The sequence below is a fragment of the Podarcis raffonei genome, chromosome 2 (assembly GCF_027172205.1).
Source record: "Podarcis raffonei isolate rPodRaf1 chromosome 2, rPodRaf1.pri, whole genome shotgun sequence".
NCBI classification, from domain to species: Eukaryota; Metazoa; Chordata; class Lepidosauria; order Squamata; family Lacertidae; genus Podarcis; species Podarcis raffonei.
Window position 1 is genome coordinate 79,180,263 of NC_070603.1, and position 19,378 is coordinate 79,199,640.

The 19,378-nt window shown below is 41.0% G+C and overlaps 1 protein-coding gene across 1 annotated transcript; it reads left to right on the forward strand.

Annotated features, from left to right (window-relative positions):
* Window positions 1-3,183: 3,183 nt before the first annotated feature.
* ISY1 (ISY1 splicing factor homolog) lies at window positions 3,184-18,353 on the forward strand. Its single transcript, XM_053377708.1, has 11 exons — window positions 3,184-3,311; window positions 4,837-4,859; window positions 5,210-5,261; window positions 7,307-7,372; window positions 8,147-8,189; window positions 8,592-8,704; window positions 9,465-9,582; window positions 10,583-10,705; window positions 15,555-15,667; window positions 16,706-16,792; window positions 17,590-18,353. Exons 1-11 carry the CDS (start codon window positions 3,309-3,311, stop codon window positions 17,695-17,697), a joined length of 849 nt encoding a protein of 282 aa, XP_053233683.1. The 5' UTR covers window positions 3,184-3,308; the 3' UTR covers window positions 17,698-18,353.
* The last annotated feature ends 1,025 nt before the right edge of the window (window positions 18,354-19,378 follow it).

Genomic DNA, 19,378 nt, shown 5'->3' on the forward strand with positions numbered 1-19,378 from the left:
GAATTAGTAGAGATTTGTTGTTTCCTATGGTTTATTGAACTTGAGCCATCAGAACCTTTCTGTTTTCCATGAACCTTTAGCATGGAATATCTCCACATAGAACAGGTAGCAGCACTACATTGGCTGCCATTCACATTTATCATCCTTGGGTTTCAGTGTTTAAGAGAATGGAGAGGGTAATTTATAGGTAGGAAATCACATGTCCAGTCATAAGCTAGCCAGGATCTCAGCTCTAGATACAATGTATTAGACCATCAGAAGCAGTAAAGATTACTGATGCTTACATAGTTAGGGTGTATGGAGTGTTAGGGGAGAGGTAGTACTGTTGGGATTAGCAGGATACTGGATAAGTCTGCAGGCTTCAACAGGATGATGCAATACTCTGCTGGGTCAGAGTGACTCAGCAGGAGTGTGATTAGTGTGATTGGCTATCACCTGTTTTAAAAGGAAAGCCTGTTTAACAGTGGGTGGTGGTGAGTATTCATTTGTAAGTACTCTGTATGGACTGTTTCTTTTGTAAATGCCTGTATATAGCTCACATTAAAAAAAGACTGCACTGGAAAAACCTGGAACTCTTAGTGTTTCGCTGAAAGCGCCGCGTGGAATACGCGACAAGTACTTCTGGTGGGGGACATGCTGTGCTTCTGGGGTAGTTGTCCACCTTTGGTCCCCACTCTGCACCCAGCTCTCACTTGTGACTCCTAAAAGCTGTTGGTGTGTGACAGCGGTCCAGGAATGGCTTTGACTGGCCGGCTAAACCAGGTGAGGGTAGCCAATGTGTCTTCCCTGCAAGCAAAGAGACGAATAGTGGGGCCAACGATTAAGAAAATGGTTTCTGCACATGCTGTAGAGGGATGTGAGGCGCAGATGGAGCTCATCAACCTGGGAAAGTAGACCACCTGGGAGAAGGAAAACTGATCCAAAACCTCCGCTGCCTCGCATGATATCTTTGGGGGATTAGAAGACTAAGGAGTAGACCCTACACATAACACCACAGGACCAGGCAGTATTGCTGCCAGAATGATAGATGTTTATTAACATCTTTAGGATCATGCTGTAAAAATGCCTCATTAAACAGAAGGATTTGTCCTCTCCTAGACCTGTAGTTATAGCATGCATCCATCAGATGGCAGAAGAAAGTAAATGCTTTTTGAGTTTGTGAATAGCAAAAAAACCTCTAGCACCATTGAAACTTAAAACAATAGTAAATAAGTTCTCTCTGTGGTTTTAGGGGAGGGAGGGAAGAAACACCAGCACCCCCACCCTATTGAGCTTATCATGCTTGGATTAACATTAAAATTCAGTTAACTATACAGCAGTTTGTTTTAGGTGTTCAAAGAACAAATATACTGGTAATTGTTACAATTGTATGATGTCACAGGCCACTATTCCTACCTCTGTATTGCAAAGGAAGGGGATGCTGATGACTGAATCTGGAAAATGAAGTTACTGTATCTCAAGGTCCTCCAGTGAATCCCTGGCTCAATATATATTCTACTTTTGTTCTTTCTGCGGCTCCAAGTGTACTGCTGGCACTTACGACTGGATTTTCTGGCCGCAACAACAATCTGAGACTCCTAATTTCAATTGTGGATTGAAACTATGTTCCTGTTGTTACTGGTGTCTAGGCAATTCAGTCTCAAGCTTAGTACTGGGCTTTATTCGGAGTAAAATATGTTTATAATTAGGCTGATAGTTGAATGTCATTGAAGATATTGCGTGTGAAGGTAAAGCTGCAATATTTTATCCAGAGCAGGAAAGGCAAAATTTTCACATTTGCCTTTTGTGGGGAGGCTGAAATCTTTAATATCCGCCCATACTTACTGTGTATTTGCATAACTTCTAGGGTGACCTCAGACAAACCTACCATAGGAAAGATGCATCTTGATTGCTAATAAGAGAAGAAGGGCAAACTACATGGATTCCAAAGACTAGAACAAACGACAGAAGCAGACAAGAGGAAAACAACTCTTTAGGGCCGCAGGAATTTCCTGGTGTTCAAACAAATCACTTACCAATCATCTGACATCATTCATTGGCTAAAAACAGTGACGGGAGCAGTCAGGCTGGCTCATTTCATAGAAATCACTTAGGTGGGTACCTGCCAATTTTGCTTCATAACATTGTTTCTAGGGGTTCTTCAGACAGACTTTCAAGAAAGCTGAGAGATTGGGCCCTCTGCCTGGGGGCACTAACTTTGCAAGTGTCATTGTGCTCATAGGCGCCAGATTAGCAATGCTTGGGCTGGCACATACTGGGCCAGAGAAGGGCTGCTAACTAAGCAGTCTTTTAAGATCCATAGAAGGAGGTGCACATTTGACACCTCCCTGTCAGAAGAACGGAATGTTTTCTATGTAGGTGCATGGGCTGGGCAGTAGGTGTGCCTGCTGAATATCTGCTTGTCACATAGGCTTTGGAAACAGAACCTCTCCTCACCCCCGTTGTGCCAAATAATTATGCCTCAGCGGCTTGGTTTTGCAATTGTGGAGAGCAGCCGCGGTGCTTTTCAAAGCACTGCAACTAGGACTTTACTCTCTGTGTGCTTAAAAAAAAAGCCGTCCAGACTTCCTCAACCTCGGCCCCCCAGCTGTTTTGAGACTACAATTCCCATCATCCCTGACCACTGGTCCTGCTAGCTAGGGGTCATGGGAAATGTAGGCCAAAAACATCTGGAGGGCCAAGGTTGAGGAAGCCTGACGTAGACGAAAGGTCGAAATTCAACAATGCGACGTTTCTCATCTCCGCATCTCCATCTGCTGAACTTCCTCTGATTACAAGGGGGGCACGTAACAAAAAGGAGCGCTCCTTTTCAGTGCTCTTCCATGACACACCGAGCAAGCTCGGTCTTCCCCGGCCCGTGTTTTCCCAGCGAGGGCTGGCTCCGATCGGGGCTCAGGGTCTGCCTGGGTCCGCTGCTGCTAGGAGAGCAAACAGAAGTCAAAATCATGCAGCATTAAAAGCCCTGCTGCGGGGTGGGGAATCAAGCGCTTTTGTTGCAGAAACTGCAAAAGGCGGTATACAAATTCAATTAGCACTGTGAACTTTCTAGCCCCGTTCCCCGCTTAGCTGTTGCCTCATTAATTTCTTCTATGCAGTCCTATCGCTTCTCGCTCCGCCTGAACAGCAGCCTGAGAACTAGAGCCGGAAGTTGCTGCGATTGCAGCAGCCCCCTCGCTCGCTTTAAGGCCAGCCTCTTCCGGGGCGGTGTCCCCTGCGCGCGTGCGCCTGCACCGCGTTGCCGCCAAGGAGCCGTTTCCGCCTGGGACGCCGCGATCGGCGTAGCTTTACGTTTCTGCGGATCTTCCGCCATGGTGAGTGAATGGGCGGGCGCGCTCTCGTGTTTTTATTCGCGCGCGACCTGCCCCGGCGCCTCAGCCAAGCCGGTGCTTTTCTGGGCATCCTCCGGGGGCTTCATTCCCATTTCCTCTATTTCTCTTTACTTATTTCACAACAGTAGCTTGCCATGTCCTTTTTTTTGCTGCATTATTTCGGTGTTGTTGTTTTTTTTAAAAAAACTGCTGCAAGCTGGCCTGAGCGCTACAAATACAGTGCAAGGGTGGGATATCAACATTTTCAATAGACAAAAATTGCTGTAAGACCATTTCATAGCTTCTTGTCCCTGGAAATGATGCTGAACCTGTTGAATTTCTGCCTCTCCTGAGTATTTGCTGTACTGCTTGTTTTGGAATGTTAAAACGGCTAAACACGTTGCATACATAAATAAATGCACGCAGCAGTCTCTTTTATATTTCCCCATAGCTGTCATCTCTTGGCTCTGGGTAACTTCACACCATCAATTCTGCTTCATTCCTCTCTATAGTGACATTCAAACCCATCATGACCAAACGAGTTCTTCAGATGTAACAGACAGCAGGGTCGTACTGGTGTGGCTAAAAATTGAGGGTGGTATCTGTACAGTGGTATCTCGGGTTACAGATGCTTCAGGTTACAGACTCCGCTAATCCAGAAATAGTAGCTCGGGTTAAGAACTTTGCTTCAGGATGAGAACAGAAATCATGCTCTGGTGGCACAGCAGTAACAGGAGGCCCCATTAGCTAAAGTGGCGCTTCAGGTTAGGAACAGTTTCAGGTTAAGAACAGGCCTCCGGAACGAGTTAAGTATGTAACCAGAGGTACCACTGTATTCAACTTGTGAGCAACATGTTTTATAGTGGGAAATGCATAAATGTCCATATTCTTCAACTGCTTAGTTAACTTTAATGATCGAACGATTTCTACCCTGTGTCTCAGCTTCATATATGGTGGAAACATTAATACCTCGTCATTTTTTTATATATTCCAAAACAGTTGACTGGCTCTTTTTTTTCTTTTTGAAGACCTTAACAGCTGCTGGGACTTGGTTACTGATGCAAAAAAAGTTCTTACTCTCAAGTGAATGGTAACATGGTCCCATTCACATGTCACAAGCAAATTCTGGCTATGAGTTGGGATTTGTTGAGAATGAAACCAACTGTGGTCCCTGGTTCAGATGTAATAAAGAGCCAGAGATGGTAGTTGTTTTCTCCCAGTGCAAGTGGGAAGGAGCAAATGATTCCTTTTAGAAACATTCACAGTGATCTATTAGCTAGTTCATCACAATGTGTGGGTGGTAGTATTGAGAGGGTTGTCTAATTAGGTATAATATATATCAATGTGGCTTATATGCTGCTGCACTATAAAGTTTATATGTAATAATAAGGTCTATGGGAAATCTGACCCTTTTACCATCTTGATTGGCTAGGTTTCTACAGTTATCTTTGCATAATATTCTCTAGACTTATGTTTTACTGGTATTCAATTCTCAAATAAAGCCTATTCTCCCACTCTCTCATTTTAGGCTCGAAATGCAGAAAAGGCCATGTAAGTAGTCTGAATATTGATATTTTGTCACTGAGAATATTTTCAGCATATTCTAACAATTAAGCTGCCTTCTGCCTTTGATCCATAACCGTTTAAGAAACATTACTTTGCACTTCTACAGCTTACAATATGTTAATCTTGGTATTCTCTGCCTGTGCTTATTAGTTACATTTTGGACATGGTGTTTCAGACTGTGACAAAGTATTCCTAAAACACACAATTTTAATATTTTCTCCATTTCTTTATAAGGCTTATGTTTGGTTCTTCCTATGCTAAATTGTATAAATGTATGACACATGAGTATTATGATTGCATATTGTCTGTTTGACATGGAACTTTCTTCCTTTTAGGACGGCCTTGGCGAGATTTCGCCAAGCTCAGCTAGAAGAAGGAAAAGTTAAGGTAAGCCAGAAAACCAGTTTGGCTTCTGAGGAGGAAGATTTATGGAGCAGTTTCTAATAATGTAGGGGTAGATCAGAGTTTCTCAGACCACTGAAAGTCGTATGCAACCATAGCAGGCAAACTTTTCTAAAACATTGGAACGGATGCATTAATACATGGCTGTTGACCTAGTCATATGTTTCTGCTTATCTTTCATTATTCTGCAAAGGAAACTGGAAGTGAGTCTCCAGACTTTTGCCTCCTTGATAATTGTCTTACTAGAGAATCAACTATTGAGCATTTTGTTCTTGGCGTGATTATGAACTCGAGTCTTCCACATGATACCATGCTGTACCAACGGACAGCCATGTGATGTCTCATTTTAACTTTTACAAATCAATGCCTTTTCTATCTTGTAAAACAATAGAGCTGTTACATTTTGTTTTATGTTTGTGTATTGTTGCACTCACAAGCTGATGACAGGTTGTGGCATAAAACAAATAAAAAAATAACCTGTCCTGCTAAAAGTGACAAAGGGAGTGATGGGGCAAAGGAAGGCTAACTTTAGGAAAGGCAGGAAAACAGGAGTGTAATCCTCTACCAAAATCTGTAAGGAAGATTCATTCATCTTCTGTAGCCCTGTTTCCCCCCCTTTAGATTTTAAAACAGTGATTCCCTTCCCTGTCCCATTCGCATTGAGGTGGATCCAGAGTGTCTATTCCATGAATGGAAAGGCTCCTCTCTTCTCCAATAGACATCAAACCAGTTAGATGAAAGGGAAAGAGGTGATTATTGGTAATTTCCACCTCTCCTCCACCCTGCAAGCTCCCTTTGCCACTGTTCTGGGGAGTCCAACTGTCTGGAGCATTTTGGGGGCAGGGAGGGGTATGGGGAGAAGGAAGAGCTGCCCAGAATTGCTTCCTCCACTTGTACTTGCAGAAGTGTCCAGTTAGCAGAGTTCCACTGCAGGCAAGACAGTCCAGTTCCACCTAAATATTAAATACTTGTTCAACTGTCAAATGTCCCCAATGGCGTCTGTAGTTTGGTTGTCCAGACAAAAACTACAGGGTAGCAGTGGTGGCACCTTATCTATAAAGCAGCCTTTGGCATCTGTTCTGACAAGAGAAAGTATTAAAGTAATAGCAGCAGTGCAAAATTAATGGCTGCCTCTATTGTGACAGAAGGGCAGACATGATCTATTATAGCGGGGAAAGGGGTAAATATTTTTGACCCAAGAACTCACTGTCTGATATTTTGTTAGCCTACATTAAACCTGTAAGCTAGGGATGATATAAAGTGTTAATCATACTTGGAGTAGTTGGATATCACCTAGGAAAGGTTTTACTGCATGTTAAAGCTCATAAAATAACTTGCAAAAAATATAACTGCCGTTAATGCCAGCAATTTCAAGAATTATGATTTAAAAAACAAAAAACCATGCAAACTGCTTAGGGCGCAGATTTTTGTGGGAAAGCAGTGTGAAACCGAAAACATGTGTATTTTTTAATTTTCAAAATATGAAAGTCAAGGTGGCTTCCAGAATCTGAGTGTGAGACACATGGAATTATTTGCCCCCCCTTGTGGTTGAAAGAGGAGGGAGAGAAGCTTCAATCCCAAGAGAGATATTTGGAATAAGTGCCCCAAAAATGTTGATGGACCCTAAAGCAGTCTTATTTAAGACTTGCCCTGTATCTAAGAGATGTTTGCTACCTTATATTTGGTCAATAGCAGCTTGACCAGAAAAGGGTTTCCAGTATTCCTGAAAGCTTTGACTCTCAAAAGGAAATTAATTTCAGAAATCCAGAGCAGCTACTAGTAGTGCCACACTGTGTCCAGGATGTTTGTATGTGGTGCGCAAAAGGAGGATCCAATATTCTAATGGCAGTGTGAGGCAAAGGAAATTAGACTCTTACTTTGTGCATACTTTGAACTATTACAGAGATGTGGAAAGTATCGGGAGTGAAATGTTGAGAGTTGCATTGGCTATATATGCAGACAGTGAAAATACAGAAAGTACACAAATCTGAAGATACCATAATCATATTATATTTCTTTGTTTCAAACAGGAGCGAAGGCCTTTTCTTGCTTCAGAATGTAATGAACTGCCAAAAGCTGAGAAATGGAGGCGGCAGGTATTTGCTGTTGTGGATTCTGAATAACAATCCTCTAAGTATATAAATGAACCCCTGATAACATAGTTCCAACTTCTGTCCATTTATTGAAAGACAGTCGTACCTTGGATCTCAAATGCCTTGGGTCCCAAACAAATCAGCTCCTGAACGATCAAAACCCAGAAGTGAGCGTTCTGGTTTTTGAACGTTGTTTTGGAAGGCGAACGTCCGACGGGGCTTCCGATTGGCTGCAGGAGCTTCCTGTAGCCAATCAGAAGCTGTGCTTTGCTTTGCTTTCCGAACGTTTTAGAAAACTTCCGGAATGGATTCTGTTCAACTTTGAAGGTACGACTGTACTCATGATTTCTCTGCTTTGTCACGGATGATGCTGTGGCAAGGAGGAGCATGCTCTGTTGCTCCTCCCAGTCTGCCACCTGAGGCAAGGGGCTCACTTTGGCTAGTGGCAGGGCTAGGCCTATGCACACCATAGCATCATTGTGTTAAACTACAAACCAGCTGTTGTAGTTTAACAAAACAGTTCCAAAGTTTTAAATCTATGAATTGTCAAAATTGGTTTTCTGTGAAACCATTTCTAGGTCATGGGAGAGAAAATGTTGGAAATGCTCTTTTTGAATAATGATTGCATGATGCAGTACCTTAAACAAATAGCTTTAAAATTATTATTCATTAAACAAAAACTTTTTAAAGGTATTGCGTCATACAGCCTCTAAAATAGATGCTGCTGATTTGTTTGAGGAAAAAAGTAATTGTCGTATAATGTCTCTTTTTAAACAGATTATTGGTGAAATTTCCAAGAAAGTGGCACAAATTCAAAATGGTAAGTTCCTAATGCAGGGGCAGTGTTAATATTCCTAATGGAGGGGCAGAAAGCAGAGGGATTGATGTCTTCATGTGACAGAGAGAAATAAAGCAATATGAATGAGCAGTATTCTACAGCAGTGCTACTCAAAGTGATGGTCCATGGATCGGTGCTGGTTCATGAGCCATCAGCTGTTACTCTGCAGTAACTCCACCTCAATCCAGGTTGGGTAGGACACTTCAGGGATCAAATATGGCCATGCTCCCTGCCTGGCACATTTCGGGGTGGAAAGAAATTGCCAGTCTACCACATCAGATAGTTTTAAAAACACTGTCCTACAGTACCTGGAAAAATTCAGAATAGAGAATGTATATCAATGACTGAAACAACTATTCCCCCACCCCATTTCCTTTAAAAAAGCTGGCTTAGGTGAATTCAGAATTCGTGACTTGAATGATGAAATTAACAAACTCCTAAGAGAAAAGGGGCACTGGGAAGTCCGGATAAAGGAGCTGGGAGGACCCGATTATGCAGTAAGTATATAAAAATTATTAGATCCATATGTAGGAAAGTGCAAACACAAAATAAATTTATCTATTATAATTTGATAAATAATAACTACTGCCTGGTTCTTATCATTGGGAATCTTAGGTGAGATACCCACACAGTGGCTCTCAATACCATTCATCACACAGAAGCAGAGAAAGGTTCAGATAGTATACTGTTGCAGAAGATAAGGCTCAGTAAAACAGTTCTGGACATGGATAGATACAGCTTATGGGCTTTTCCAGATACAGATACCTACAAGTACAAGGTATCTCTGTTGCTTTAAATAAGTTCAGCAGTTCAAGACATAACACTGAACAAGTAACTTGGCTAACTGACTAGCAGACAGACAGATAAACTACAGAGTAACAGACTACTGAGCTGACATATTAATCACAGATATAGTCTGGGCACTGGGCCATTACCATAGCAACTACATTGGCTGACCTTGTGATTAGCTCATCATGGGGTGATTTACATTCATGAAGGAAATTAACCCATTCTCATACCCAGTTATTCCAAGACTTGTGTAAGTGGATATCCACATAGGTAACTCAATAATTCAAATATATTGTTGGGTCTTCCACGTTATAAATAGTTTTTGTGAAGTTCTCCAGATTTGACCATGCCAATCTCGGTCTGCCCAAACCACATGAAACTCTGCCTGTACTCACAATTTCTGTCTAATTAGCCACACAAGAGGAAACACTAAGCATTGTGGCTTTTACCCCTTTCTTCCCCCTCAAGAGAATTGGTCCCAAAATGCTTGATCATGAAGGGAAAGAAGTTCCAGGAAACAGGGGTTACAAATATTTTGGAGCTGCTAAAGATTTGCCTGGGGTCAGAGAGCTTTTCGAAAAAGAACGTAAGTATTTTTGTGCATGTGGCATATGCATTCGAGAAATTAAATCTTTTTAAAAAGTTTTTATTTATACTTTTCAAATTTATACATTTCATTAATTTTACAATCATTTTAACATTTCAAAGTTTGACTTCCTTCCCCCTTTCTGTGGTTCCTTAAATTTATTTTTTAATATCTTCTGCATATCCTAATTTATTTAATTTGCTCATTTAATTATCTACTTTAAATATATACTCTTATGAAACTGCAGGTTATTGCAATAATCCTGCCAATGTTTTTATCCGTTAATATTCCATTCTTTCATAAAAAGTTTGTTATCTTGATTTCTTACTCTTCTATTAAGTTTAGCCATTTCTGCATATTCCATAAGTTTTTGTATCCATTCTTCCTTTGCTGGGACTTCTGCTTCTTTCCATTTTGGGGCGAGTAGCATTCTTGCTGCTATAGTCACATACATAAACAAATTTCTATACAATTTAGGTAGTTCTGTCCCTATAATTCCCAAAAGAAAAGCTTCTGGGTTGTTGTTTTTTTACAAAGGTTATTTTAAACATCATTTTCAATTCATTATGAATAGAGAAATTAAATCGAGTATAAAATTTTACAGAGTAGCACACATTTTCCCATAAGACGTGTTGGGAGTTATTTTCCAGTAGTTTCCCCTCAGTTTAATGCAAATGGTAAGAGGGGGAGAAAATACATATGCAACTGATTGCCCTGCTCAATTATTGCAGTGCAATTGCTACTGTTTATTTTTTATTTAAAATTTACTGTATTAATTTAGAAACATTGATGGAATAGGCCCTGGCATCTCCAGGCAGGGCTGGAATTTCCTCTTTCTTACAGTCATTGCTGGCATGTTTTACCCAGTGGCTTGAATATACTGTAGGTGTCCTTGGCTATTTAGTTGAATCTTAATGACTAGCTAGTCATAGCAGGTAAAGCTATGTGCTTCCATTTTCTCTTACTTGGGTGAAGAGTGACTTCACATTTGTTCCTTCAGCCCTTCCTCCTCCCAGGAAGACACGAGCTGAACTCATGAAGGCTATTGATGCAGAATACTATGGCTACAGAGATGAGGATGATGGTGTCCTGGAACCGTTGGAGCAGGAACATGAAAAGAAAGGTAGGCATGGTCAACCTCAGATCGGTTGTTGCTTTGCTTAGTGTCTTTTACAGGAGACCCTACTTCTAGTTACCTGTAAGACAAAGAAGTACAGTGGTACCTTGGTTCTCAAACGCCAAAAACCCGGAAGTGTTCTGGTTTTTTAACGTTTTCCGGAAGCTGAACACCCAATGCAGTTGTCAGCTATCGTTTCCAGGGCACCTTCACCAATCAGAAGCTGCACCTTGGTTTTAGAACATTTCGGAAAGTCAGTCAGACTTGCAGAATGAATTAAGTTTGGCACTTTTGTTTTTGTGACTGTGTGGAACCCAGTCCAGCGACTGATTGATTGATTGATTGTGTGACTGTGGAAATAGATAAATGACTATCATCAGTGCAGGTAAGAATTTTTTTTAAAAAAAAATCATTTTCAATACTGTCTTATTTATTTTATAGTACAGTACATTGATTATTGCTTTCATTTTATGGATCAGTAGTCTTGTTAGATGGTAAAATTCACGTTAATTTGCTGTTTTAGTGGTTGTTTTTAAAAGTCTGTAACACATTAATCCATTTTTGCATTACTTTCTATGGGAAAGCGCGCCTTGGTTTTGGAACGGACTTCCGGAGCAGATTAAGTTTGAGAACCAAGGTACCACTGTAAAACAGTTCAGTTCTTTTCAAAGGATCTTATTTCTGCTTCTTATTTAAGAAACGGTAGTGGGCATGTTGTTGAGGGCACACCTTCCATTTTGGCATACGCTGTGTATTAAATACTTCAGTAGTGTTGCTTCTTTCTCTCCATGTGAATTCTTACATCACGGGAGTGTGGCTGTTTGTCTGTCTTGCCCTGTACTGACTGCTCTGAACGGCAGGGTCTGAGGCACAGTCTTCTGCATCACATGCTATTTGATTTCATCCCCTCCCCACCCTTAGAAAAATAATAATTAGATGCCAGGGATCTATAAATGTGTGACCTTCTGCATGTGTCACTAAGGTATGTCCCCTTCCCCAAATTAAGATTCTATTAAGATCTGTTGACTGAACATTTGCAGATCAATTTAGAAGCCAGTTTTAATCAGGCTTGTTTTTACCTGTTGTTCACACTATCCACTTTTTATACTGGATAAAATAACCTGTAGTAAGCTTTTGATATGACCTTTATATTGCCCTGAAGTCAAATGCCAGATGCTGTTATTTTACAAATTTTGTCTGACAATTCAACTAATTTTTTTGGCGCTTGCTAACAACATTCCTGTTTAAACAAGCCTACACAGGTGCTTAGAAAGCTGAGGTGATTTTAATATGTTTTACTGTTTTAACTCTTGTATATTTTAAAACAGGGTTGTGATTTCCCCCCCTTGATTTCACAGTTTTATCTTTTGTAAACCGCTTTGAAGGTTTTGGTTTTTTTGCATAAAGTGGTATATACATTATTAAATATAAAAATTGAGTTAATCAGTATTGGAGCTTTTCTGCTACAGAAGTGCAGGTTTTTTTCCTCCTAAAAGGCAGTCAGATGTACGTACTAGTGATATTGGTCTTGTTTTATTCAGAAAATACATCTGAAATTTATCTGTTCCCTCATCTGGATCTGCTTCCTTGGCAATTCGCTCCAATAAATAGATCTTCGGTTATGCTGATGATAATCACATGGGGACAGAGGAAATTAATTCAAGTTTTTTGGAAAGAAATCAGCCTCAAGAAAATTAGATGAGCTACTAGAAGGAAATAACTAAGCTGCTGCTGTTGATTATGTCAAAGCATTATAAGTTGACATGAACTATCCCCCAACAGAGCTGCCTTCTTGCCACCATTTTGGTACTTTTAAGTAAGATAAATCTTCTGCTGTTTTGCTTATTGAGTTCAGAAGATTGGTTATTGCCTTTTGAAAAATGAATACGCTAGTAATTTTACTTAGATTGTTTTATCAGAAGAATTTCATTGACATACTACATTACCTGGGGTTTGAGGTTTGAAGGCTGTACATTATGAGAATATGGCTTGCTAGGCTCTGTAGACCTTATTGTGGGGAAGAGTTGTACATCTCTACAGAAATTAGAACTTCTTGAATTACTCTTACATATCTAAGAGTATAAAATTCAACACCTGTTCAACTGATGACAAACTGGCATATAAGTAGCACATGGTTCTGAAAGTAGCATTCATCAGTTCTCCACAGTAAGTTCATGCCTTTCCCAAGTGTGCTTTGATCCTGCACCATGGCTGTATCAACCTTCCTTTCATTTCCTGAGACTAAACCCTAGTGTTCAGCTAAGTATCAGTCTCATTTCACAATTTTGAGTCTTGCTGTACTCTTCTCATTTCAGTCTGTTACTGTATCAAATGATGATACAAGCTGTCTGAACTTATGAATATTTACTCGGAAGTAAGTTCCATTGGTCCCAATGACACTTACCTCCAAGTTAATTTGCATATGTTTATGAACTACAATTTGGTATTAGTAAACCCATTGTGTTTTCCAGTAACTTCTTCACTTTTTTTCTAGACGCTTGCATTGTTTGTACAGAAGGCATATAAAACAACAGGTGTGGTTCAAGTGTGTTTTTTAATTACATACATAAATTTTAAGATACACATAATGTTCTTTTTCTCCTTTCTAACTATGGTCCCTGGTTTTGAAGTGTCTTTGTATAGTCTGCTTGAAATATTTATTTTGCCAAAGGCAGAAATGATGATCCAGAAAGTATGAACATTTTACTTCAGCTAAAGGAGAGAACAGTGAATTGTGACATGTTTGAACAGGTCTCTTTTAGGCAGTTCTGAAAAGCTAGATTTGGCAGCAAGTTCTGGAACACCCAGTTCTGGAGCTATATCGCAAAGTTTGGCAAGCTGGAAAAAACTCTCTTAAATACAGTGGTGCCTCGCAAGACGAAATTAATTCGTTCCGCAAGTTTTTTCTTCTTGCGAGTTTTTCGTCTTGCGAAGCACGGTTTCCCATAGGAATGCATTGAAAATCAATCAATGCGTTCCTATGGAAACCGCCTTCAGACCAGGTCCGGGGACAGTCTGTCCCCCGACCTCTTCTGAAGGCTGGGGGGGGGGGACAAGGGCTTTTCTTCCCACCGCCAGCCTTCAGAAGGCTGTTCTGAAGGCTGGCGGTGGGAAGAAAAGCCCTTCTCCCCACCTCCCACCCCGCAAGCTCCGGGGACAGGAGGGCTTTCCTCCCGACTGCCAGCATTTTAAAAGCCCCCAGGACAGCGGAGACTTCTCCGCTGTCCCAGGGAGATTTTAAAATGCTGGCGGGCGGCAGCGAAGGCTTCGCTGCCGCCCGCCAGCAAAGGCTTCGCTGCCGCCCGCCAGCATTTTCAGATCGCCCTGGGACAGCGGAGAAGTCTCCGCTGTCCCGGGAAGGCAGGCGGGGGGGGAGCAAAGATTTTTGCCCCCCGCCGGCCTTCAGAAGAGGTCCAGGACCTCTTGTGAAGGCCGGCGGTGGGCGAAAGTCTTTGCTCCCGATGGCCAGCATTTAAAAGAGGTCCCCGGAGATTTCCCTATGGGCTTTCTTCTTGCGAAGCAAGCCCATAGGGAAATTTGTCTTGCGGAACGACTCAAAAACGGAAAACTCTTTCGTCTTGCGAGTTTTTCGTTTTGCGAGGCGTTCGTCTTGCGAGGCACCACTGTATGCAGGGGCTGGTTTTTGGTAGCTTGTTTTCCACAGCACTAATTTCTAGTTTTTCTCTGCCTTTTTCTCTGCCCTGGTGCTCCAACGATGGTATCAAGCTTGCTTGTTGCCTGATTCCTGGCCTATAGTAGATGGTGCTATAAATGCAGGAAGCAGGGAGGTTGAAACTTCCTGCAGCAAAGTATTTTCCATCTTGAACAAACACTCCCTGATAGAATCTCCACTGCTAGAAATGGATTCAGAGCTGCCCCAACCTACTGTGGTACTCTCACTCAACTGTAAATGTTACAGCAGTACAGAATTGCTTGTGGTTCTGAGCCATTTAAGGCTTTGTAGGTCAAAACCAGCACTGTGGGCTTGGGAACTCATTGGTAGCCAGTGCAGGCGTGCCAGGATCAATGTAATATTCTTAGACCACCTTGCCCCAGTGAGCAACCTGGCTGCTGAATTCTGCACTAGCTGAAGTTTGCAAACCATCTTCAGAGGCAGTCCCATTGCCGTAATCTAACCTAGAGGTTACTTCATTCCTTAATGAGTTGTTAAAAATAGTATTAAAAACTGAGCACATACAAATGTATGCTAGTGAAGTCAGCCTAGCTTTTGTGAACAGGAGTCACACTTCATAAACTTGAAAGAATTCCTTATGTATGCAGTACAGGAAAGGCAAACCATTTTAAAGTATAGTAAACCATTTTAAAGTATAATAAAGTTCAGGCTTTCTCAGAATTTATCATAGCACTGGGTAAAAGGTAAACAAGGTTTAGAGGGAGACATTGTCAGTTTCTATCTGGATAAAGTTGAGTAATGTGTGCTGCAGACTTGAATCAAAATGGGGGACAGGTGCTGGGCAGGAGGGATGCTTCCCTTACTGTTCAGCTGACAGAAGGCTATCAACTGAATGACACTCTTGGATACCCACCACCCCTATTTCTAGCCCAATCTGTTGTAAGTATAACATGAGAAAACCCTGCCCATAACTCTTTGTAGGATTGCTGTAAGATTCTGCTAATTGTACCCTTCTAAATGCCTTCTCCAATGCTACTGTTCCCTTCTCAAGGAAAGAAAGTTCAAACAGTGCAAGTAAAAAACTGATAAGTACATTTGTGGATTCACCAAAAGCTGACTCTTAGAATTGACTCTGAAATGAAAGAGCTGGTGCTTTTTGAATTGTACTTGGTCAACCTCTTAAAATCCAAATATAAAGTACTACTTTTTTTACTTGCCCAGTTATTGCAGAAGCAGTGGAAAAATGGAAAGCAGAGAGAGAAGCACGGCTTGCAAGAGGTGATAAAGAAGAAGAAGAGGAGGAAATAAACATCTATGCAGTAAATGATGATGAGGTATTGTGCTGGTTTCAGTTCTGCTAATAACAGCATGCCATGAATGTAGAAGAATTCATTAACAGTAAAAGGCAGAGTGGCATAAACATTAGCAAACTTGGATAGGCCTGCCCGTTTCAGTGTCTGTGCATTTCAGTATCTTTATGTATGTGATAAGTGCAATTTCTTTTCTACATGGATAAAATGTGACTGTCAGAAGCTGGGGTGTGTTTCTGAATTTGGAATGAAACATCAAGATGAATCAAGTCTTAATTTAGGCTGTGCTTCCTGCTGTGTACTGTTTACACACAGAGCATGCATGAAGCCTGCTGTGGACTTATGGCTGTGTGTTTGTATGGTTTAAAGAAAACACTTTGCCTTTTTATAATGGAACTTGAAAGCTAGTCAGTTTGCATTTGACCAAGTTAGGAAATGTAGTTAACAAAAAACCTCACATATTTTCCAACTTTGGAGAAATCTGATTTTTAAAGCAGCTCAGCCCAATGCGTGTTGTCTGAATTTGTATAAAATGGGTGCAGCAGGAAGATGTAGACTCCCCCCACCCAGTGCTTCTCAAAGTGGGAGTGGGGAATGAAGGGGAGACTTTCTTTCCTTTGTTTACTTCTTCCATGCATGCACTTCACCTTATCACCTCCAGCATCAGGGCTGGAAAGGAGAAATGAGGGGAGGCTTTCAAAGCCCTCTGTGATGTATTCCGTTCTCCTTTGCACCTTGGCATTGGAGGTGTAAAGGAGAGCATGGGGAAGATTGCAAAGGGCTTTGTGATCCCTGTGTTGGAGGTGACCTCAAAGAACAGCACAGGGAGCAAGAAGCAGTTCCCACTGAACTGAAACTGCTTCCCTTTCTCTGAGCAAGGTACAGTCCTATCTACTGCCCAGCACCTGATGTTCTTTCCTACAGGACAGTTGATGCTCATTGGCTTTGTGGCAGGAGTGTGGACAGTCCAGTTAGAACAAAATCAGGCGCCTGGTATTGACTTTTTCTTCACTGGCATGATGCGTGTGGTTGCATAAACTGAATGTTCTAAATGTATTGCAGTCTGATGAAGAAAGCGGAAAGGAAAAAGAAGGAGAGGACAATCAGCAGAAGTTTATTGCTCATGTCCCAGTGCCATCACAACAAGAGGTAAGGAACAAATAGAAAATGAAAGTTGTACAGGTACATTGAACTTCCGGAGGAATAACTACGTTGGCCTACTCCAGGAAAAAACGTTTTGTGGCACCTTTTTGCGGCTACTGTGTTTTCTCTGTCATTCCTGACTTCATTAGTGCATTTTGCAAAATTATGTGAAATAATTGGAGCAAACATATACAGTTTAGCTGAAAAATAAAGCCAGACTAAGGTTCAGAAAGTGTTTGTATCTCAGAAGAGAATCATTTTGCACTTTGATAACTATAAAGGGGTTGTTCAGACATAACCATGTGAAACAACGCTTAAGTGTTACAAGAATGAGCCTTGGGATTCCATTGCTCCTCCCACTCAGTAAATTAGAACTTCTGTTTCTGGGCTGCAGCAAACCATAATGTGCCTGTTGCAATGAAACGGTAAACTGGTCTTCTGCAGCCCCAATTCAGAAGGTTCTGAGCATAATGTGCAATGAAAAGGAAAGTATTGTGCTGCTGCACTAGTGAGAGTTCTTGCCCTGGCTTCCACCAGCACATCCGGTTAGTTGAATGCACCCTGATACCTCAGCATCTTTGCAAGGAGAGTTTGTATCAGTTCTGGAAAAGTGGTGATACAGCATCCTAAAAGTCACTGGCAACCAAGGAACATCAGACTTTGGCCACAGCAATAATCTTTTGACACCTCTCTTCAAAGCTTTCATTAGGTAGTTCCTTTTCGTTGCCAGCATGTACGTATAAGCTATTTTTACTAAATCATTTGCAACCTGTAAGTTTCAGTACTTTATTTTTAATCTGCAGATTGAGGAAGCTCTTGTCCGAAGAAAGAAGATGGAACTTCTTCAGAAGTATGCCAGTGAAGCTCTTATGGCTCAAAGTGAAGAGGCTAAGAGACTTCTAGGACTGTAGCGTGTGTTGAGACAGTTCTGTTTTATAATCCATCCTAAAGCATCCTGGGAGCAGTTGCTTAAAGCACATTGGTTCTGCAAAAATGATGTACTCTTTACAAATGCTGGAAACGAAGGGTGATTTCTTTCCCTAAGCACATTTCACTGCAAGCATTTTACTCTGCCCTATTCTGTACAATTTTTTGTTTTCAGCTTTAGTAGTCAAAACTCAAAATAACTAGCTAGCTTGCCTTTGAGTTGTCCTTTTCTAGCTGCTTTCCTTTTTGCTTAATTTGCTTAATTTCTTTATATGGCATTTTCAGTTGCTCTTAAATTAGAAATTAGCATTCCAGTATGCTTCTCCAGTCTCAGTAAAATACAACAGCATTTAGATAATGCCATAGTTAGCTGCTCACCCTAATTGCCTACAAATTTGGAACAGAATTGAAGGCAGTTGTTGCAGTGTGGTGTTGTTGTTTTTTAATGTTTGACTTCACAGCAGAACTGAAGCGCTCTGCACAACTAATACAGCTTTATGTAGCATGCTCAAAGCTCGATGTCAACACCCACTTGGTTGGATTTCTGAAATGCTGGATATTTCAGCAACTTATATTGTAAATACTGTTTCACCTTTGTAATATCACGCGGATCTTTTCAGTAAAACAATTTTTATGTAGACACATTTGTTCATAGTTTTCACTGTGGCTTGAAAATACGTCTATTTCTTTATGGGAAAGTCATGAGACTAAAGCCTCTTAGCTGCCAGAATCTGCTTTATCACATGAGCGAGGGAGGTTTCAATAAACAGAATCAAGAAATGTTAGGACTCCATAAATCAATACCAATAAGATCATTATCTGAAATGTATGTGCATGGAACCCATTTGAAAGATGTAATATTGCAGGTGAAGCCAGTACACATTTTTATGGGCCATTTCTCCAAAGGAATATTACAGTGCAGTCACTGTGTGTGTTTGTCTTGTATTAGTCCAGTTCACAGGTAAAGCATGGGATTTATCATGACCTACTTTCCTAAAATAGCTTTTACAAACCAAAAAATTATGTAAGCTTGTGTGGCCACTAGTACTCATGTGTCCTTTGTGTGCTTATTGTGGCTGTGAAAGGGAGTTGAACAAGATTTATATTAGGAAAAGTCAACCAAGGAAAAGCATGGGTTGGTTATCCCTGAATTCTAGTGATTTGGCAGCTACCAGCACCTAGAAGACCATTTGTATAAGATGAATCCCCAGTGTTATTTTCAGAACTCTTAATTCCAATGTCTTCAGTTTGCTCTATAGGCTTGTGATCTAGAAATCATCAAACTTGCTCAGGGGATTGTTTAGTATAGCTTCATTCCAAAACACAAAGCATACAGCAAGAAAAGTAGCATTTGAAATGGAATGAATGAGTGGCGTCCCAAACATCTTAGTTACTGCTATAATGCACCATAACTTTTAGTAGTGAAGTCTCTCTGTTTTCTACATGTAGTTATCCTACATGCATTTATCCAATTCTTGGTTGTAATGAATTTAACATTAGTCCTACACATTAATAGTTTCCTTATGCTGCTTCAGTCCCTTGGGTCACAGTGTTTGATTTGTTACAAGTACAGTGATACCTCGAGTTACATACGCTTCAGGTTACAGACGCTTCAGGTTTCAGACTCCGCTAACCCAGAAATAGTACCTTGGGTTAAGAAATCTG